At 42.0% G+C, this 23,994-nt stretch overlaps 2 protein-coding genes across 3 annotated transcripts in view; one reads left to right on the top strand and one right to left on the bottom strand.

Annotated features, from left to right (window-relative positions):
• Positions 1–23,994, bottom strand: part of ints6l (integrator complex subunit 6 like) — a 173,105-nt gene that overhangs the window by 144,178 nt on the left and 4,933 nt on the right. The gene's annotated exons all lie outside the window — the stretch shown is intronic.
• The window catches only part of gpc3 (glypican 3), a 331,966-nt gene continuing 330,450 nt past the window's right edge, over positions 22,479–23,994 (top strand). For both annotated transcript variants that reach the window (XM_062045445.1, XM_062045441.1), the window contains exon 1: positions 22,479–22,779. In XM_062045445.1, the coding sequence (XP_061901429.1) occupies positions 22,626–22,779 (154 nt within the window). In that variant the 5' untranslated portion in view covers positions 22,479–22,625. The remainder of the gene's footprint in view (positions 22,780–23,994) is intronic.

The raw sequence follows: 23,994 nt of genomic DNA, 5'->3' as shown, positions 1-23,994 counted from the left end.
CCTATTGGTTTGCATGTTTCTTTTTTTTAGACTCTAGAAAAAATGGCTACCTGATGTTCATGTCCTGATTTTAATGGAAAAATACAATACATATCGTACATAAACATACATTTGTGTGTGATACAGTTTGTTATAACCTGTGTCTCCTGCAACCAAAGTAACAAGTAAACCTGTAGGCTATATGGTTAGTTTTTTGGTTTGTTAAATGGCCTTTTAACCGCACTTTGGACACCCTGGTTGCAGAGCGTCTTTGAGCATACGCATCTTGTCCCACCCAGCATAATAACTTTGTAAGAACCAACCCCTCCTCCTCTAAACCCTGGGACACATTCCATTCTACCAAAGGGATCCACTTTTTATTCTAACAATGAAAGCCTCCATTATGGTGACCGTAAATATTCCAACATGGACTTAATTCCCTAAATGAGGCTTAGATATTTCCAGTTGTGTGTACACATTGGTGAAACAAAGCTAATACAAGCGAGGGGAATGGGAATGTAGGTCAAAGTTTGAGCAGTGAAGAAGGCAAGTGAGGCCACGCTGGTTCCCACAGTGACGATGGAGGCTGAAGAGCACATGGAAGTGATGTTGGAGGGGGATATTTGTGTGCAAATGAGGCGGGATTGTGGGGAGGTTACGTGGGGGCAGGGTTTACCAGGGTTAAAGGTCACAAGCCTCCTGGGCGGTTGCTGCAGGACACACACACACACACACACACACACACACACACACACACACACACACACACACACACACACACACACACACATGCATCAGTCACATTGGCTGAGTCCAACTAATTGGTCATGCTGCTTAGGTATTAGGTTCCCATCCTGTATTTATTTAAATGTATTTATATGTATATTTTTATAGCTGTGATTTGGTATAATTGGAGGTTCACATCCAGGAAGAAATCCCGATACAGAAAAACAACGAAAAGATGCTGTGACAATTTCATGCTTGACCAAACTTTTTGTTTGTGGCAAAGGAGGAGCAAACTCGGTACAACGTCCATCTGCACCGCCCTTAAGGAAGGAGCTCTCTTTTCCACTTTGACGGCACAAAGAGGAGGTAGGTTTTATTTTCAACCTTCTATCTATTGTTTTTTTTTTTTTTTTTTTTTTTTTTATATAAGTGACGACAACATCCATCCATTTTAACGCAACTTCTTGCGTGAGAATTTTAAGATATAAGAGGGTTATTATCTACAATAGTTGACTAAAATTCACTTATAAATGAATGGTGTTGCTTCGATAAGCTAATACATTTTGATGTAATCTTCATTAATTTTTTATTTGACACTCAACTCGCTCATCACGAGGTGCTGTTGGCGCCACTTAAGTAAAAGCAACACACATACCGAGGGGGAGTGGGCCGATCCAAACGTCGATGTTATATCGATACCATTGGTAGTACAGTATCGAGTCAATACAGGCGTGATGAGATGCGATATTTCCCCAAATTTATTCTGTACATTTTCCACAGATATCTGTATATTTCGATGTGTTGCTGAGATATACTGCTTATACATTATATTGTTAACAACTTTCTCTAAGGCAGGGGTGTCAAACTCATTTTAGATCGGGGGCCACATGGAGAAAAATCTACTCCCAAGTGGGCCGGACTGGTAAAATCACGGCAGGACAACTTAAAAATAAAGACAACCTCAGATTGTTTTCTTTGTTTAAAAATAGAACAAGCACATTATGAAAATGTACAAATCGTAATGTTTTTTATGTTTTTTTTTTACACTTACATGTTGCGGTTAATAGTATTCTATTTATACTTTCTGAATAAATTATGTGATAATGTTCTTCAGTCAACTCATTGGTGTTAATTTTCAATCTATTCAGATAAAAACACAATATCAAAATCAATTACAGGATGTTATTTATGTAGTTTGCTAATTTTCCTCGACTGGTGCAATAACATCATGTGGTGTATTATTTTTACATATGTAGCATAATCTACAAAGATACAAAGAATTGCGATTGGAACATCTAGTGGACACATTTAGAAGGGCGGTTTCTTTCATTCAACAATTTTGGCTCATTTTTATACTTCGTAAACTCATGCCGCGGGCCGGATAAAACCTGTTCGCGGGCCTGATTCGGCCCGTGGGCTGTACGTTTGACACCCCTGCTCTAAGGTACACAACATATTTAAAATAACATATATATATTATATGTATATGTGTTTATTGTTTATTGTTATTGAATGGATCCCCATTAGCTGACGCCAAGGCGACTGCTAGTCTTCCTGGGGTCCATATAGGAGCATACATATATTATATGTATATGTGTGTACATGTACGTATATGTATGTATATATGTGTATGTGTATATATATATATATATATGTATGTATGTGTATATGTATGTATAGGTGTGTGTGTGTGTGTGTATATATATATATATATATATATATATATATATATATATATATATATATATATATATATATACACACACTACCGTTCAAAAGTTTGGGGTCACCCAAACAATTTTGTGGAATAGCCTTCATTTCTAAGAACAAGAATAGACTGTCGAGTTTCAGATGAAAGTTCTTTTTCTGGCCATTTTGACCGTTTAATTGACCCCACAAATGTGATGCTTCAGAAACTCAATCTGCTCAAAGAAAGGTCAATTTTGTAGCTTCTGTAATGAGCTAAACTGTTTTCAGATGTGTGAACATGATTGCACAAGGGTTTTCTAATCATCAATTAGCCTTCTGAGCCAATGAGCAAACACATTGAACCATTAGAACACCGGAGTGATAGTTGCTGGAAATGGACCTCTATACACCTATGTAGATATTGCACCAAAAACCAGACATTTGCAGCTAGAATAGTAATTTACCACATTAGCAATGTATAGAGTGTATTTCTTTAAAGTTAAGACTAGTTTAAAGTTATATTCATTGAAAAGTACAGTGCTTTTCCTTAAAAAATAAGGACATTTCAATGTGACCCCAAACTTTTGAACGGTAGTGTATACATATATACATACATACAAGCCCCCACACACAATATATATATACATACATACAAACATTTATTTATATATATATATATATATATATATATATATATATATATATATATATATATATATATATATATATATATATATACATATAAATATATATATATACATATAAATATATACATTAAAATTGTCTATATTTTTCCACACACATATATATATATATACAGTATATATATATATATATATATATATATATATATATATATATATATATATACACAGTATATAATTAATTTTTTTTCATATAATAAAATTAATTTCTTGTTGTTTGGCATTCATGCAGCTTATCACTCATCGCTAGCAACTAACAATTTGCAACCATGTTATTATATATATTGAATTTATACTCAATAATAGTTAACGTTAGTAGCTAAACTTTGCTAAATCGCTATTAGCTAACCACACACTAAGGTAATGTGTGTGTGTGTGTGTGTGTGTGTGTGTGTGTGTGTGTGTGTGTGTGTGTGTGTGTGTGTGTTACAAATGGGCATAGTTTACGTCATTTCATGCTAAAAGGTGTGCTGAAGGCAGGATATACTGCTTAAAACACTTTGGTAAGTTTTGATTTTTTTGGTACTTATTTTACACTATATAGATCTTTAACATTTTCAAATAGCTACTGTTATGTTCTACGCGTTCTTTGGTTGAACAGTCATGAACGTCCTTGAAAGATTTGACATTTATTTTGCAAAGCTCACAGGCAAAGGCAGCATTGGTCTCAAACAGCAATCAATAAAATAATCACATGAAATCAATGAATCAATCAATCAATGTTTATTTATACAGCCCTAAATCACAAGTGTCTCAAAGGGCTGCACAAGCCACGACGACATCCGCGGTACAGAGCCCAAATAAGGGCAAGGAAAACTCACCCCAGTGGGACGTCGGTGTGAATGACTATGAGAAACCTTGGAGAGGACCACCACCTTGAAGAGGACCCCCCCGCTCCCTCCTCTAGGGGAGACCGAAAGCAATGGATGTCGAGTGGGTCTGACATAATATTGTGAAAGTCCAGTCCATAGTGGATCTAACACAGGGGCGCAATTAATTTTTACCAGGGGCCGCATGAACAACCTGAGCACTGCTGGAAGGCCACACCGACAATATTTCAATTAAATTTTGCTCAAATAATTTTTGATATACCGTAAGATAAATAATAATAATAATAATATTTTCATTTAACCTAACTTAACTTTATACAAAAGCAGATTGCTTTTGATGGTTTTATTTTTAACAGTTTCTTACACAACACTTCCTGATGTATAATACAATGCAAAAATGTCAATTTCTGTCACTTTATCCTGCATCCTCTTTGTTGTGAACGTAGCACGCCTGTAAGGTGATTGGCGAAGAAGGAGGAAGCGTTGTTGTTGCGGAAATGAGGAGTGAGGATAGACGTGCGTGTGGAAGGAACGAGATAAGTTGAGCTGTGTTAGTATAGGTTGCTCAAAAAAAGTTAAAAAAGAGCGTCAGACTTGGTGTGCACTTCTTCTGGACGCTACAATTGGTGTCAGAAGTGGGATGAAATTCCTTCCAGTTCGCCTTGCCATCAAACTTGGGAGTCTTAATTGCGGGCGGAATTACCCCATGCCAAGCAGCGTGCGCTGCACCTGTAGACGCTGCCTCTCTCCTTCCTCCCTCTCCGGGATTCACACAGACATCTGCAGTCGCTGCCGGCACCTTAAGTCCCCACTCAATGTCCTTCCCCTCCCGTTCAATCTTGACAAAGTCGCCAGGAAACATCGTGGCACGTACCTCCCGATGAGGTAGCAGGCTGAGCACACAAGCAGCGCAGTATGCTCACACAAGCAGCGGCAGTATGCGCAAAGTTTTACTTCTGACACCAATTGTAGCGTCCAGAAGAAGTGCACACCAAGTCGGACGCTCTTTTTAAACTTTTATTGAGCAACCTATACTAACACAGCTCAACTTATCTCGTTCCTTCCACACGCACATCTATCCACACTCCTCATTTCCGCAACAACAACGCTTCCTCCTTCGTCAATCACCTTACAGGCGTGCTACGTTCACAACAATGGGAATTCTGAATATCACTCACTCAAGAACACGACATCAACTTCAGCAGGTCTTTACACTATATTCTTTAAACACAGCAACCTGTGTACCACAAATTAAGCACACGGCTTTACCTTTAATTTCTGTAAAGAAATACTTGGCAGTCCATGTCTTGTTGAAAACACGGCATTCGTCATCAACTTTTCTCTTTTTAGCGTCTCGGGGATAACCGGGCATCACTTGTTGCTGTGCACCTTCACTCACAGGTTACACACGGACATACGCCCACAAATAACACTTTTCAAAATAAAAGCAGCACAGTTGTATTGCACGCACAACATAAATGTTTTTTTAAATGTATTTTGTAATTTGTGATTGCCGCTGTTCACATTCACTCACAATCGCGCACGAGCATATGTCCACACGGCAGTAATACAAATAACGCTTTTCAAAACAAAAGCAGCACCGTTGTATTGCACACTCGACATAGATACTTTTTAAAATTTATTTTGTAATTTATGATTGGCCTCACGCGGGCCGAATGCCCAGGTCTGCTCTAACATATTAGTGAAAGTCCAGTCCATAGTGGATCTAACACAATAGTGAGAGTCCAGTCCATAGTGGGGCCAGCAGAAAACCATCCCGAGCGGAGACGGGTCAGCAGCGCAGAGATGTCCCCAACCGATGCACAGGCGAGCGGTCCACCCCGGGTCCTGACTCTGGACAGCCAGCACTTCATCCATGGCCACCGGACCTGTGTCCGCCCCCCTCCACAAGCGAGAGGGGGGCAGAAGAGGAAAGAAAATAAACGGCAGATCAACTGGTAATAATTCTTCATCCTTTTTATAGTCCATGCAAAACAAAGTCAATCTGGGCCAGACAACTTCATGGTCGCATGTGGGTGGGGGCGAGTCCAAGGGATAATAGTCCATGTGACTTTGGCAGAACAAGACCATCAGGAGGGGTCTTTTTGGAGCCAACCGTTTCTTAAAGGGGGTTGTGTACGTCATTAGAACTATAGGATGTGTCATATTAGTTTTAAGTTTATACGGGACACAGAGAGTCAACATTATAACAGTATTAGGAATAGCCATAACATATTCATGGTGTTTTCACAATAAGAAGGCCTTGCTCGGAGTCAGGCTGACACATTAATGTGTGCTCCAGACAGAGCAAAGGTTAAAGAGGAAGTTTGAGAGAGTGAACCTACATATAGTTTATTTAAGTGTATTTGTGACAATATTCTACACAAGCTTGTCTTGTGTGCTAATAGGCAAGCTAGTCTGCTAACCGACACTAAACTGTATAAAAAAACAAAACATTTAATGCTGTATTGTCAACTAAAAATGAGTACCGTATTTTTGCAATAAAAACCTTCAATTTTCTCAAAAGCTGACAGTGCGCCTTATAATCCGGTGCGCCTTATATATGGACCAATATTGAGCCACAACAGGTCTGGCAACTACGGTAATTACGCCGACTTCATTTCCCCCCTTCTATGGCTGCTTACTGTAGAAGAAGAAGCGCTTCTTCTTCTACGGGGGAAAATGAAGTCGGCAGCTGCTTACCGTAGAAGAAGAACTTCTACTTCTACGGGGGAAAATGAAGTCGGCGGCTGCTAACCTTAGTTGCGAGACCTAAACTTTATGAAAAGACCCAAAAATGGCTCCTATTAAGAGACACGCTTACGACGCAGAGTTTAAACTCAAGGCGATCAGTCACGCAGTAGAACACGGGAATAGAGCAGCAGCGAGAGAATTTAACATTAACGAATCAATGGTGCGGAAGTGGAGGAAGCAACATGATGACCTGTACAAAGTAAAGAAGACTAAACAGAGTTTCCGAGGGAACAAAGCGAGATGGCTACAGTTGGAGGACAAACTCGAACAGTGGGTTGTTGAACAGAGAGCAGCAAGTAGAAGTGTCCGTGAAATCACTATTTGTTTTGTTGACATTCCCTTTAGCGCAGCTCCATCTAATGGATGCATAACGTAACCCCAGCCTGTACTGTAGCGTCTATTCTACGTGCCTTATAATGCTGTGCGCCTTATATATGAACGTTTTAAAATACGCAAATTCATTGAAGGTGCGCCTTATAATCCGGTGCGCCTTATAGTGCGGAAAATATGATACATGTTTTTGGTATTTTAGTTTTAGTCTAAATAATTTCCAGTTAGAATATATCTGTGGTGTTTTAAATATAAAAGTTAGCCTGCCACCGTGGGCAGCACGGTGGAACAGGGGTTAGTGCATGTGCCTCATAATACGAAGGTCCTGAGTTCAATCCCGGACTCGGGATCTTTCTGTGTGGAGTTTGCATGTTCTCCCCGTGACTGCATGGGTTCCCTCTGGGTACCACTGTTCACTTCTGTGGTCATCGCCCCTGTGGGCGTGACTTAGAGTGGGCATGACTTACAGTGTCTGCGTCTGTAGCTAGACCAGGGGTGTCATATGTACGGCCCGTGGGCCGGATCAGGCCCGCAAATAGGTTTTATCTGGCCCGCGCAATGAGTTTGCTAAGTATAAAATTAAACCACATTATGTTAGTGCACCAGTCGAGGAAAATGAGCAAACTACATAAATAACTTCCTGTAATATGAGTTTGATATTATTTTTTTATATTGATAGATTGAAAATGAACACCAATGAGTTGACCGATGAACATTATCACATCATTTATTCAGAAAGTATAACAGCCAGAATACTATTAACCGCAACATGTAAAACCCCCAAATAATATTATGATTTGTACATTTTCAAGAATGAGCTTGTTCTATTTTTAAACAAAGAAAACAATCTGAAGTTGTCTTTATTTTTAAGTTATCGTGCCGTGATTTTACCAGGTCGGCCCACTTGGGAGTAGATTTTTTTTCATCGGGCCCCCGATCTAAAATGAGTTTGACACCCCTGAGCTAGACCCTTCTCTGTGTTTTGGGGGTTTGTGCGCGCTTGTCCTTGTCAGCCACCATACTTCCATAGCACAACATAAAAAGAAAGAAAACAAAACAAATACTGTCCTGTAACACATATAAGACATACTGCACATAAGATGTAATTTAAGACCTAATTTAGGCCAAAAATATGTAGAATATGCTGGAAAAAAAACATTTATAAAAATATTTGTTATGTAGTGAAGCCACAATATTTGAAGCGGGATGTGTCAAGGGATGACCAAATTAATATAACTGTACTTAATATTTTTTCCCATCTTTGCATGAAAGTAGTAACATTAAAAAGTTGGTTCCAAAATACATAAAATGTTTTTTTTACATCCAGCAAATCAAGCACTTGACTCGTGTATGCAATGATTCAAAGAATTATCTTTATGTGTATGTTACTCCTCTTTATTTGCTACAATCTGCTGTTTTGATTTATTATTTTCATTTTTTTTTTTCAGATGGATTGGACAATGCCAATTTCCAATTTGACCTGACCAAAGGTCCTCCAGCTAAGGTGCATCTAGTGTAGTTAGTGACATGTTTAGTATCTACTTCCCTAGTTGCTCCTTCTGGCTGGAGAGCTTTTTCACTGCCACCAACCTTAGGATATCTTACTTTAAATTTTTTTTTTTAAACTATTCAACACGACACTTATGAATAAAAAAACGACTGGTCAGTTGTATAGGAAGTATTATAATGTGCACCTAAATATATTTACAGTGAAACATTCCTGTTTGATTTTTCACATTTGGGAACACTTTCCCCCATGGAATAGAGAACTATTTGAGTATCTGCTAGTACTCTGCCTGTTGGCATCCTAGATGCTTTTTTTGAACTGTCCTGGTACTGTTTGAGTAATGCATACATTTGAAATCAAACCATGGAGGCATGGTGAATATATTTTTAAGACAATCTTGTCTTCCTTCATACTTCCTCCAAATAAGCTGTTTGGCATTTGCCCAATTTGTGATGTTTTTCCCATTTGTGACATCGGCGAATATATATATATATATATATATATATATATATATATATATATATATATATATATATATATATATATATATATATATATATATATATATATATATATATATATATATATATATATATATATATATATATATATATATATATATATATATCTTACATAACCTCACTAAATAGTGACTCGGCTGTTCCAAAGTGCTCACAGTGCAGATAGTCTACTCACTTCACCTACTGCTTTGTGCACTTGAGGTGTTGCCTGTCTCCTTTCTCTAGCAGCCATCATTTAATGTGTGTGTAAAGTGGACTTTTAAAAGTGCTGACAGTGAGTTTTGTTGGTTTGCTTACAGCTTCTGTCACTTTGGGCTGTGCAAATCCATGCAAAGCTCTCTGTTTGCTACACAAAACACACAGAAAGATACTTGTTTGTATGTTTGTGCGTGCGTGTGTGCGTGTGTGTGTTTCCGTAGATACTTTTTGTATTTAAAAAATATACTTGTACTGCTGTTTGTCTCGTGGTTTTCGGGTGGAGGACTTTGCAATTTCTACACTTGAATTTACCAACTAAATTAATTGCATAGTATCTATATTCAATCCGTCAGATGATTAGAACAGCTAGATATGTATATAAATGTTAGCCAGATGTTCATACAAACATTATCGAGGTGTTTTTTAAATTTTTTTTTAATAAAAGCTAGCATAACATTTGTATAAATGTTAGTTTAACTTTTGTATACATACTTCTATAAATGTTAGCTACAGTAGATGTTTATTTAAACATTAGGAATGTGTTTATCTAAACATTAGCTAGATGTGTAATACATCTTAGCTAGATTTTTATATAAACGTTAGCTAGGTGTTTACAAAACCCAAAACCAGTGAAGTTGGCACGTTGTGTAAGTCGTAAATAAAAACAGAATACAATGATTTGCAAATCCTTTTCAACTTATATTCAATTGAATACACTGCAAAGACAAGATATTTATTGTTCTAACTGAGAAACATATATATATATTTTTTGCAAATAATCATCCATCCATCCATTTTCTACCGCTTGTCCCTTTTGAGGTCGCGGGGGGTGCTGGAGCCTATCTCAGCTGCATTCGGGCGGTAGGTGGGGTACACCATAGACAAGTCGCCACCTCATCGCAGGGCCATCACAGATAGACAGAAAACATTCACACTCACAAGTGCAAGTTAAAACTCTACTATGCAAAGCGAAAGTCATTTATCAACACCCAGAAACGCCACCGGCTTTGCTGGGCCCGAGCTCATCTAAGATGGACTGATGCAAAGTGGAAAAGTGTTCTGTGGTCTGACAAGTCCACATTTCAAATTGTTTTTGGAAACTGTGGACGTCGTGTCCTCTGGACTAAAGAGGAAAAGAACCATCCGGATTGTTATAGGCGCAAAGTTCAAAAGCCAGCATCTGTGATGGTGTGGGGGTGTATTAGTGCCCAAGACATGGGTAACTTACACATCTGTGAAGGCACCATTAATGCTGAATGGTACATACAGGTTTTGGAGCAACATATGTTGCCATCAAAGCAACGTCGTTTTCATGGACACCCCTGCTTATTTCATCAAGACAATGCCAAGCCACATTCTGCATGTGTTACAACAGTGTGGCTTCGTAGTAAGAGTGCGGGTACTAGACTGGCCTGCCTGTAGTCCAGACCTGTCTCCCATTGAAAATGTGTGGCGCATTATGAAGCCTAAAATACATCAACGGAGACCCCGGACTGTTGAACAACTTAAGCTGTACATCAAGCAAGAATGGGAAAAAAATTCCAACTGAAAAGCTTAAAAAATTGCTCTACTCAGTTCCCAAACTTTTACAGAGTGTTGTTAAAAGGACACATGTAACACATTCTAAGTTAATGATTATTTGCAGAAAAAAAATTACGTTTCTCAGTTCGAACATTAAATATCTTGTCTTTGCAGTGTATTCAATTGAATATAAGTTGAAAAGGATTTGCAAATCATTGTATTCTGTTTTTATTTACCATTTACACAACGTGCCAACTTCACTGGTTTTGAGTTTTGTATATAAAGGTTACCTAGATGTTCGTATAAAGGCTAGCTTAAAGTTTGTATAAAGGTTAGTTCAATGTTTGTATAAACATTAGCTAGATGTTTATTTAAAGGCTAGTCCAAAGTTTATATAAAGATTAGCTAGATGTTTATATTGTAATAATCTCAGGAATGTAGGCTCAGAGACTTCTTCAGTTATCTTGCATTTATTGTACAAGATGCATTTAAGGCACACAACAGCTCCAACATGCATCTATCTCCTTTCCCGGCAAAACTCGAACCAACACTTCCTGTCAACAACGTCACTTCCCTAACTTCCCCGGAAGTCCCGCCCCCCAGCCAAAGCCATTGGCTAACACCCCGTAGCCAGCCGCTACATCACCCCCCCCTTACAAAAAGTCCTCGCCCTCGAGGACTGACCCGTAAGGCAACATTTGGCAACACCATAGCAGCATGTAAAACAGAGCAACCCATTAGTGCAAACAAAACAGTGTAAACAACATAACCCTCACATCACACAAAAGCGGGTTCACAAACCCCCCCACCCCCCTTCCCTTCAGTCTAAGGACACCACAAAGTCTTGCAAGCGGTCCGGAGGCCTCTTCATCCGCCTCGGCCGCTCTCTTCCATTTCCAAGCAGTGGGACAGCTGGGTCGGGTGTGCCAGTCCTCGGGAGGGAGCTGGAGGGGGCGGGGGAGGAGGGGAGTGGGGAAATTGGTGCCCCCTGGGGCGTAAGCGGGGTATTGGTAAAGGGCTGGGCGGGCAAGGGAGAGGTCACCTGTGTATCCGAGGCAAGGGAAGGGGGACCCCACCGGTACGGGGCGAGTCTGTCTCTGTGGAGGGCCACCTTCCTTCCCCGGGGGGGAAGCTGGACACGATACACAACCTCTCCCAGCTTCTGGAGTATCTTACAGGGTCCTGTCCATTTGATGTCCAGCTTGGGACTGCGGCCCTTCTTCCGAATCGGGTTGTAGACCCAGACCAACTCGCCTGGCGCGAAGTCCCTTCCTCGGGTCGTCACATCATAGTAGCGCTTTTGTTTGATGCCAGCTTCCTGCAGCTGCTCCCGAGCGAAACTGTGGGCTGAGTCCAGCCGGTCCTGTAATTTCCTGGCGTACTCTGGCCCTGCAGCGAAGGCCGGGGCATCCGGTGGGCGGCCAAAGGCCAGCTCTGCTGGTGTGCGCATCTCTCTCCCTAGCATGAGAAGCGCCGGTGTGCACCCCGTGGATTCTTGGACAGCAGAGCGACACGCCATCAGCACCAGTGGTAGGTGTTGGTCCCAGTCACGCTGGTGTCGGGAGGTGACAATGGCGAGCTGGTCTCCCAGGTTGCGATGGAACCGCTCCACTAACCCATCACTCTGAGGGTGCAATGGGGTAGTGCGGGTCTTGTGAATGCCCAGGCGCTCGCACAAGGCCGCAAACACCCGGGACTCAAAGTTTGTGCCTCGGTCACTGTGCAGAGACGCCATGACGCCAAACCGACCTATCATGCCCTCCACCAGAGCATTAGCAATGGTCTCTGCCTCCTGGTTGGGAATGGCGTATGCCTCTGGCCACTTGGTGAAATAGTCTATGGCGGAAAGGACATAGCGGTTCCCCTTGTCAGACAGTGGGTGCGACCCTGTAATGTCAAACCCCACCCTGTCCATGGGGCACCCCACTGGGAACTGTTGGAGCGGTGCCTGTGAGCGCCCAGTGGGGCCTTTGCGGGCAACGCAAGGGTCACAGCGGCGGCAGAAGTCCTCCACATCTCTCTTCTGCCGACCCCAATAGAACCCCTGTCGCAGCCGCTTGAGTGTTTTGGCGACCCCGAAATGTCCAGACCCACCTCCCCCATGCACTGCCTTAAGCACTGCCCCTTGCAGTCCCTTTGGCACCACCACCTGCCACTGTTCTTCCGCTGTGGCCGCGGCCTTAAATGCCCGCTGCAACACGCCTTGGGACACCCGCAATGAGTCAAACATGGCCCACAGGCCCTTAGTAGCCTTAGAGAATGGTGCCACCGTCTCCCAAGGCGGGCGCTTCCGAGCCTCTACCCACTGCAAAACAGGATGAAGGTATGTGTCCTCCACCTGCGTGCGCCTCCAGTCAGCATTCGTCACAGTCTGTAGTTCTCCGCAGACAACGTTATCAGCCTGACTGACGGCCGCACACTCAGCGCCCTCTGCCCGCCGCTCTTGTTCCCGGGCTTCCCTGCGCTCGCAGTACCGACATCCGTCTGCTGCACACGGCCGGCGCGAGAGCGCGTCCGCGTTGGAGTGGCGAGCACCTGGCCGATGTTCTATTTTAAAGTTGTATCCTTGAAGCTCTTCCACCGACCTGGCAACCTGCCCCTCCGGCTCCCGGAAAGTCATTAGCCACTGGAGGGCAGAGTGGTCAGTTCTGATCACAAAGGGGAGGCCACACAAGTAATATTTAAAGTGTCTGATAGAGAGCACCACTGCCAGGAGTTCTCGGCGGGTGACACAATAGTTCCGTTCCGACTTGTTGAGTTTCTGGCTGAAGTATGCCACCACCCTTTCCCCTTCCTGCCACGGCTGTGCAAGTACACCCCCCACCCCCACTCCGCTGGCATCAGTGTCCAGTAAGAAGGGCAGGGCGAGGTCAGGTGGGGAGAGTACCGGGGCCTCACACAAGGCCCGTTTCAGCCCCCAGAATGCCTCCTGGCACCCTTCGGACCACACAAAGTCTTTGCCTTTTTCCAGCAATCGATATAGGGGCGCGGCGATTGTAGCAAAACCCCGCACGTGCCTCCGATAGTACGAGGCAAGCCCAATGAAGCTCTTCAGCTGTCCTTGGTCCCGAGGGGCGGGCCAATCTCTCACAGCCCGCACCTTCTCCCCCATGGCGCCAATGCCATGTGCCCCCAGCTCATGTCCCAAGAAAGTTACTTCCCGCCGCATGAAACTGCATTTCTCGGGGTGCAGTTTAAGGCCCGCTGCTGGAATCCTCTCCAGGACTCTCCTCAGGGACCCCAGGGCTGCTTCGAAAGAACGCCCATGTACCAAGATGTCGTCCAGGTACACCAGGCACTCTTGACGGGAAATACCAGCCAGCACTTTGTCCATAAGCCGGGCAAAAGTGGCGGGGGCATTACAGAGCCCAAAACTGAGGACTTTGAATTGCCACAAGCCCCGGCCAGTACAGAAGGCGGATTTAGGGCGAGATTCAGGAGAAAGGGGTACCTGATAATACCTGCTTTTAAGGTCCAGAGTGGTGAACCACGAGGAGCCGGAAACTAGGTCCAGGGACTCATCAATACGGGGGAGGGGGTAAGAGTCTTTTGTGGTCACTTCATTCAGCCGTCTGTAATCCACACAGAATCGCCAATCTCCAGCCTTCTTCTTGGCGATCATGACCACAGGTGCCGCACAGGGGCTCTCGGACGGCTCAATAAAGTCGGCCCGCAGCAGGTCATCTACGGCCTTGTCGCATACCTGCTGTCGAGCGAGGGGGATGCGGCGTGCGTGGCCCTTGATGGGCCGTGCCAAGCCAGTGTCTATGACATGCTCTGCCAAGTGGGTTCTTCCCACTTCACTCTCGTTCATTGCAAAGCTGCCCTGGAATTCCACCAGCAGCTGTTTCAGCTGCTCCTGTTGCTGTTTCTCCAAGTCCCTGTACTCCTCTCTCCACACCCCTCCCCCTATGACCGGGGGTGCTGGCTGCGGGTGGGGGCCCGTGGGTAGAGATGCCCAGGGCTGGCATCCCCGGGTAATACACAGCTCTGTCTCCCCCCTCATTGGCTGAAGGGAGACAGGGCGAGGGCAGGGGTAGTAACTAGGTGAGGTGTGAGGCAACAAGAATGTAGAGGCGTGCGGTGAAACGGGCAGGGGCCCGGGAACTAGGGTACCCATGGCAACTGTAGGGCCCCCCGGGAAGTTAAGTGTACCCCTCCCCATGTCTAGCAGGCACCCAGTGACTTGGAGGAAGTCCAGCCCTAAGATGCAGCAGTCTTGCACGTCTGCCACCCAAACTAGGTGGCGAACTCGCTTTCCCCCCCACGCACAACCACAGGAACCCCTTCCCCACCATAGGAGCTAGCTGGCCCGTGACTGTGCGTAGCTGTACTGCTGTGGGCTCAAGTGGTGTACTGCTGGGAAGAACGTCCGGTCTTACCAGCGTTACCGATGACCCTGTGTCCACCAGACCCACGGTAGGCACCCCCTGGACAGAGACAGCAACATGGCAGGAGCCCCCACTTTTGGGCCCCCCCCCGTGTCCAGCCCACCGCCATAGGTGGCACACTGCTGTCATCTACTTCTGGGGGGGATGGAGTCCCTCACCCCTGGCTGTGCCGCTGGGCTCCTCCGGGTGCCCGCAAGCGAGAAGAAGGAGTAGAAGGCGAGTTGTCGTCTGCTTCTGGGGGGGATGGAGCCCCTCCCCCCTGGCTGTGCTGATGTGCTCCTTCCCCTGCTTGACGAGCCTGGGCTGGCGAGTCAGGGTCCGCGGTGGACGTAGGGGCCCGCATACCCCTGACTATGCGGGCCCGGCGCCGTTTCCCGGCTCACGACGAGTGGCAGGGCACTCCCTGCGAAAGTGTCCAGGTTGGCTACATCCCCAGCAGACCTGCATGGGGCGCGGGCCACGTTGACTCTGCAGAGTCACCGACCTCAGCAGTTCGGTAATTTCTTTCGCCCAAGCCGGAGCCCCGTCGCTAGACGGTTGTGACGAAGCTGCCCTCACTGGATGGGGTATACCGTATTTCCTTGAATAGCCGCAGGGGCGTTAATTAATTTAAAACCTCCTGTCACACCTGCGTTTACCGGAAACCGGCGGGATGGCCGTGCATGCGGTAATTATTTTAAAACCTCTTCTCACTCCGGCGTTTACCAAAAGGAATCCATAAAATTTAGGCGTGCGCTTTGAGTGTGATGTAAGCATACCATCATGAAAAGCACATTTAATTAAAAAAACGTTATTATGGTCTTACCTGTACTTATAAATGGAGTCCATTTGCAGCTCCTTCTGACCAAAAGCATCGATAACTTGTTTATAGAAGTCTTCCTTATTTTCTTTCTTCCGTTTTAAAAGTCTCTGTTTCGATGGAGATATTCCTTTAATTATTACATCCTGCTTCGATTGAAAGTCCAGTTTAGAAAACTGTTTTATTTTAGATACCGGTATGTAATCCTAGTTAAAAGAAAAAAAAATCTCTTGCTGCGTGTGTTCACTTCTTCTGCAGTACCGGAAGTCGCAAGAAGGATCACTAGCGCGGCAGCGCCCTCTACCACCAGGAGGCGGGAGTCATTTAATGACTTATACAGTATTTCACACACGCAGCTACGGTATATTAATAAAACATAGCTGCTTACTGTTCTCTTTAGCATACTGTACCGGTATTCAATAGCTTGGACCTTAAATCCTACTGAAAAGCTCTTTATCTTTTTTCCTTTGTGCGATTGTAAACTACTGAAAGCAGCTTCCTTTTTTTTTTTTTTTTTTTAAAGTTTTATTTATACATTTCAACATTTCAACAATCAAATAAGTACAAAAGTAGTACAAAACAGTACAAAAAGAATACAAAGCAGCGCCAGGGGGTTATAAATTCAAAGTAACTAAAATAGAATGCAAAAAAACATATTTATAATATAAACAAAGTGCAAAGCCATAGGCTCACTCAATCTGAAAGCAGCTTCCTCCATTTTGAAAATGAGGACAGATGCGTCACTCGTGACGTAACGAATTTGACCCGGTGGAAGTTCTAGCCATATGTTAAAAAAAAAAAAAAAAAAATGTTAAAAATATGGAATATGACAGAGTCAGATGATTGCCGATTTTGTTGTCAGGAGCCTGAATCCACCTTACATTTGTTTTGGTATTGTCATATTGTGTCTTCTTTTTGGGTGGAAGTTGAAAAAATGTGTTTAAAGATTGGTTTGTTTATGAAGCTTGATGTGGTTTCTGTTATTTTAGGAGAGTTCATTGACAATCATGATTTAGTCAATTTAATTATAGTACTCGGTAAAAGGTTTATTTTTAAGGCAAAAAACAGATATTCACTTAGTATTTCTTTCTTTAAAACATTTATTCAGTATTTTTTAACTTTAGAAAATTATATGGTTGAAAACGATAATGATGCCAAAAAACATAAAAAAGATGGGAAGTCCTCAAAGGCTTATTTTGAAAATGTAATTTTGTTTATATATGATATGCAATCTGTTGTTGTATTCCCTATTTTAAGTGTACATAAATGAAGGTATGTGTTGCTGACTTCGACTTGGATGTGATGTGGACTGTACATGGGTGCTTAATTTGAAAATGTATTTTTGTTTGTGGATTGTATGCAACCTGTTGTGATCCCTGGTTTTTGGTGTACATGGGTGAAGGTGTGTGTTGCTGAGCCCGATCTGGACGTAATCTGAACTGGACCTGGTTTTAAGAACCCTTTTGAACAATCTGATTTTATTGACAATCCGGTCTGGTGAAGTTAAGGTCCTTTGTTTGTTTTGTTTGAAAGTAAAACAAATTTAAAAACAATTACATAAAAAATAGTGATTAGTGAAAATGTTAGTGGACCAGCACCACACACAATCATGTGTGCTCGAATGACTGTATCCCTTGCAGACTGTATTGTTCTATACTGTAGGAACCAGAAGTTGTTGTTTTTTTAATAACAGAAAGAGACAGCTCCTTTTGTGTAAATGAGTGTGGATGAGTGTGAATGGGGGAGGGAGGGTTTTCTTGGGTTGATGCACTAATGGTAAGTGTATCTTGTGTTTTTTTTTAAATGTTGTTTGAAATAAATAAAAAAAAAAAAAAAAAAAAAAAAAAAAAAATATTTTGCGAAACGAGTTTGACCCGGCGAAAATTATAGACATGCGATAATAAAATTAATATTTTGCGAAACGAATTTGATCCAGCTTCAATAATAAACCGGCGATAAGGCCAAGCATGCGTTAATTATTTTGAAAAACGAGTTTGACCCGGCAGTAATTCTAGACGTGCGAATACTATATTCCCTGCGCCAATTCAAGGAAATACGGTACTTTCCAGTTCCCCGGCTGAAGCTGCACTCCCCAGCATCTCCCTCTCCACGGCAGCTTCCAGTGCCTCCTGCAGGGACCTCGGGTGCTGAAGCTGCACTTGCACGCGCAGATCAGGAGGAGTAATGGCTCCAACAAACAGGTCAGTTGCGAGCTCATTCCGTGCATCAGCAGGCAGGTGACCATATGCACGGCGCACCTGGCCCTCAATGTCATTAGCGAGCCCCCGGAGTGGCTCGCCAGGCTTCCTGCACCTCCCTCTCAGTTCAGTTTTTAAAAGCGCTGGCTGAGACCATCTCCCAAACCTCCACTTGAGCGCCACCACCAGGGCTGCGTAGCACCGCTGCTGTTCAGGGTCCAGCAGCAGAAGGCACGAAAGAGCCTCTCCCTCCAGACACAAAGCCAATTGCAATGCTTTGTCCCTTTCTTCCCACCTTCTAGCGTCCGCCAACAGTTCAAATTGAGCGTGGAACGCCTCCCAATCTGATCCACCGGCAAATTTTGGCGTCTTCACTGAGGCCGCAGACGGTGGGGGGGACGCGCCGTGCGGGGAAGGTGTGGGCTGCGGCGGCAGCGGCGACATCTTTCAATCAATCAATCAATGTTTATTTATATAGCCCTAAATCACAAGTTTACGTCCTCACGGGCTGACGAGCCGCTCGTGTGCGAGCAGGAGCGCGGCTGTTCGACGGTCACCTGCTCCAAAACAGCGTCATCCCGCTCAACTTTAAACTTATGCTCACCGGAGCTAAACATGCTAAACGGCTTGCGGTCCTAGCTAACTCACAGACTGAAGCTAACTTGCTAATGCGCGATACGCAGCGTGTCCTTACCGCGACAAAGTCTCTTCCGAAAATCGTCGGTTTTACTTCTGACACCAGTGTAATAATCTCAGGAATGTAGGCTCAGAGACTTCTTCAGTTATCTTGCATTTATTGTACAAGATGCATTTAAGGCACACAACAGCTCCAACATTCGTCTATCTCCTTTCCCGGCAAAACTCGAACCAACACTTCCTGTCAACAACTCACTTCCCTAACTTCCCCGGAAGTCCCGCCCCCCAGCCAAAGCCATTGGCTAACACCCCGTAGCCAGCCGCTACATCATAAAGGATAGCCTAAAGTTTATATAATAAGCTTTGCTCCTTCCTCCTCCTTTTTGGACGTGTTGTAAAGCGAAATTAATAATATGTGATGTATCAAGTTGAAACTGCAAACATGTTCGAAATAAACTTCAACCAATCAACCAAGGTTCTAAATGTTTATATAGAGGCTAGCTTAAAGTTTGTATAAAGGTTAGTTCAATGTTTGTATAAACGTTACCAAGATGTTTATATGAAGGTTAGCTAGATGTTTATTTAAAGGCTAGCCTAAAGTTTGTATAAAGGTTAGTTTAATGTTTACATAAATGTTAGTTAGATGTGTATATAAAGGCTAGCTTAAAGTTGGTCTAAATGTTAGTTTAATGTTTATATAAAGGATAGCTACATGTACGGCTTAAAAATGGTCTAAATGTTAGTTTAATTTTTATATAAATGTTAGCTATATGTTTATATAAAGGCTAATTTGAAGTTTGATTAAGGTTAGCTAATGTTTGTAAACGGCATGATGCATTCGGAAAAAAAAGTGTTTTTTTTTAACACCGGTTTGGCCTGTTTCAACGTTGATTTATACTTACGACTGATGTCCTTACCTCCAGCAGCTCTCCCTGCACTGTGCCCTCCTAATGCTAGTCTTAATTAACCAGGAATTAGAAAATCATCTTCACTGCTTTCTTTGCTGGCTCTTCTGTCTCATCCTCTGCATCTGTGTTCTCAATTTGTATCTCTTCTACATCGCCTTCCTCATTGTCCTCAATCACCTCTGATCTCTCTTGATCCTCCAGTGTTGCCAACTCCTCGGTAAGGTAAGTAGATATTGACTGTCATAAAAGTTTCTAGATGACACTGTTGCTTCGTTTGCATAATTGATTACAATGGACGCTGTAGGAGAGAGAAACAACTTTGTGGGAGTGAGTTAAAAATTAAAATCATGATTAAAACTAAACAAGTTTTCTCGTGTTTATTATTAGTTCAATAGTATTATTATTTATTCTACATCGTTAAATGTTAGTTAGGCTGGAGCCTATCTCTGCTGCATTCGGGCGGAAGGAGGGGTACACCCTGGACATGTCGCCACCTCATCACAGGGCCAACACAGATAGACAGACAACATTCACACTCACATTCAAACAATCAATGTTTATTTATATAGCCCTAAATCACGAGTGTCTCAAAGGGCTGCAAGAGCCACAACGATATCCTCGGCTCAGATCCCCTTTAGATGTTTATATAAAGGTTAGCTTAAAGTTTGTATAAAAGTCAGTTTAATGTTTACATAAAGGTAAGCTACAGTATATGATTAGGGGTGCAACAAATAATCAATTAAATCAATTAATTTGATTAGGAAAAAGTTTTTATTTATATTTTGTTGCTTTGTATAATCTTTTAATGAGTGTACAAATTAATCAAATCCGGACCGCATGGAGTGCCTGGAACTATAAATATTGTTTAAATAGGGCACATATTAGAGCTATGGTGTGTCAGTGTTGTGATGTAATTTCAGCAGAGATGTAATTTTTTTTAAGTTAATTGATTTTTATTAATTCAAACACATTAAAGGTGCAATTTTAATGTTGACATTGTTTTTGTTTTGTTAAAGGAGTAAATATTATGGTAAGCAGAAACAGTTTTTTCAATTATTCAACCAAACTAATGGATAGATTATTTATTTACTAAAATAATTGATAACTGTAGTCCTATCAATGTTTATGCGAAGGTTATCTAGATGTTAATAGAATGTTTATAAAAAAGTGTTGAATATTTGTATAAAGCTTAGCTTATTTTTATACCAAGAATAGATGTTTATAGAAGGGTTAGTTAGATGTTTCTACGTGTAACCCTGGAATCATACATGCATACAATAGCCATGTTACTGTAAATAAAAAGGTTAGCTTATTCTCGATAGAAAAAAACCTGATACCAATATGATCCGATATCTCTTTTTTATGATATAATAATTTCATTATTAACATATACAGTTTATCGTTACATTTTTGTATTTCTCAAAAGTGCACCCCAAATATTACAGCAACATGTTATTACAGTATGTTTCCTCAAATGAGAAGAGTAAAGAATTGGAATCTTCAAGAATAGTCAGTGTACATCTTGGATGGCATGTTTCATTTCTACAGTCTTGGCCTTTGAGGAGATCAAATAAATCTGAGTGCTGAAATGTGATGGATGTACTCACCTTTGTGGCCACCAGGGAGCATCAAACACCGACATCATCTTTTATGTCCTATTTATTAACTTATTTACAGTTTGTATATTATATTATTGTCTTACCTTTTGCTTATTTATTTTTTTATTTGATTTTGTGGGTGTTTTGGAGTGGTGACTTAAATAAATCGAAGAGAATAATTCAAACTGAAATTGTTTGTTCAAATTATGAAATGTGTAATAATTCAAGTTCATTGATTAATTGATTGATTGAAACTTTTATTAGTAGATTGCACAGTACAGTACATATTCCGTACAATTGACCACTAAATGGTAACACACTAATAAGTTTTTCAACTTGTTTAAGTCGGGGTCCACGTTAATCAATTCATGGTAATGAATCAATGACGGTTAATGTGTGTAAACATTTTCAATACAAATCCAAGCCTTTTTTTTTTGACGTTTGACGTTTGGCAAGTTACTGGATTGTGCTCACCCAGGCACTCTTTGCCCCTCCACTCCCTGGTCTGCCAGGGAGGGCAGCCTATGATGTTTATTGCATTTATTTCTATGTTAAAATGGTTTATTTTGGACGAGTGACTTTAAAAAAAAAATATATATATTATTATATTATAATATTATAATAATATAATGATTATAATTATTATAATTAAAACAAAAGGAAAATATTATATTATTCTTATATACTATTATTTTGTTCTGTATTTAGATCATAAAAAACATGTATTTTTGCTTAAAATATGTGTCCTCTGTTTATAGTAGAAAAGTATTGGTATTGGAATCGGATACATACCAACATTCTACGCGGATTGGACGCTAGATGGCAACATTTCATCTTCATTGAATCAAAGGTGAGCGTTTCAGGTACAAATGGGATGTTAGTGTCGACTCTTCTGGTTCTCCTTTGACATTTCAACTATTTTCTGTGTTTTGAAGCGAGTATTTTAATTGTAATTAAAAAAAAAAGAAGTGCAATGCTAACAGTAATGATAAAGCACAAAGGCACAGCCATATAATTGCATCCAATTGTACTTCATCAGCTTCCGCACCTCTGACGTCACACCCATGCCACTTGTACGTTTGCGAGCGCGCGTGTGTTCACTACGCATGTGTATGCACGTGTACGCGCTTCCAGGGGCGCGCACCCGCATGTAGGTTGGATGCGGAATCTTCCCAACTTGTCAGCATCCCGTTACTCGGTCGAGCCTGAACGCAGGATCATCACACGTGCAGGAGGATGCTGATCCCAACCTCTGCGGCGTCCCGAACCCCGCACCGGATCCTCTTTTAATGCTTTCACTTTCGTTTCGATTCTTGGCGTTTGCACTTTTACAGCCATGTTTAGCCGAACAGTCTCCAGTGCGCTTCTTCTGTGCGTCTTCATGCACTTCTGCGCGACAGACGGACAGACGCCGAACTGCCAAGAGGTCCGCGCCGTGTTTCACACTCTGCACCCCGGCTCCAAGTGGGTTCCTGAAACCGCCGTGTCAGGTAACTTCATTACCTCCTCATAGGCGTCCCACTTTTACGCACCAAGAATGTCCGTGAATGCATCACTGCTTGTCTGCAGCAAGAAGACAGTTTGAAAGTGCTTTGATTTATCGATACTCACGCAGGAGGTCACACACGCACACGCTTCGCTGTAACTTGAATTCCACGCACCAGTGAAAATACAAAATAATCCAATTGTTAGTTAATTAAAGCTTTGATTCTGACTGCACTAAACTTTAACACGAATGATTGCTACACAACACATTAAAACGGTGTCCCCCTCATAGTTAACATATTAAAGCACTGGTTCTGAAACTTTTTAATTTTTTTTTTTTTTTTTTACCAAATACTACCTGAGAAATCTCTTGGCTCTCCAAGTATTACCATAATGACCACCATCAAAATACAGTAGCGTAGTAGGCCTAAGTATTCATCAAAACACAGCAGACATTTAATTTAGCAAATATATATTTGGCCAATGTAACATTACACAATGTTTGAACAGGAACACTGTGTTTGAAAATAGGTAAAATTTAACTAAAAATGTGATCAGGTGATTCTCTGGCGTACCACTAGATGAAGCCCGCATACCACTAGTGGTAGACCGTACACAAATGCCACAGTTTGAGAATCACTGTATTAAAGTAAATAGCTTGAATCTGTTTTTGTAGCCTGTTGCATTCATGTTCAGTGTGCAAATAGAGCTCTCCCATCAGAGAAGGTTAATTAAAAGCATTTAAAAGTCCTCCAAGTGAACTGTTGTTTTGTCATTCCGCCCCAAAAGTGATATATATATATATATATATATATATATATATATATATATATATATATATATATAATATATATACGTGGAGGCAGGTGAGGCGGGGCCTCACGTGCCATCATGGAAAGAAAAAAAATGTAAAAAGAAAAAAAAATAATTAAATTGTTATATGTATCCAGTGATTATAGTGATTTTCCATTTAACTTCACCAGTTTTAGATTATTTTTATTCAAAATCGCTGAATTTTCACATTTGCCGTTCAAATACTGAGAAGAGACGGTGCGGTGATCAGCAGCCAGTTGAGGCACGTCACTGCGTTGTGCCTCAACATGGATTGCGGACTCGGCTAACTGCTGGTGTCACGCCAATTTTCTTCCCGTCACAAAAACCTTCCTAACCCCCATTTACTTCCGGGGTCATTTCCGCTTACGTCAGTTCCTCTTACTTAC

Source organism: Entelurus aequoreus, linkage group LG04, assembly GCF_033978785.1.
Source record: "Entelurus aequoreus isolate RoL-2023_Sb linkage group LG04, RoL_Eaeq_v1.1, whole genome shotgun sequence".
In the NCBI taxonomy this organism is placed as follows: domain Eukaryota; kingdom Metazoa; phylum Chordata; class Actinopteri; order Syngnathiformes; family Syngnathidae; genus Entelurus; species Entelurus aequoreus.
This window is presented reverse-complemented; position numbering and strand designations above follow the sequence as displayed.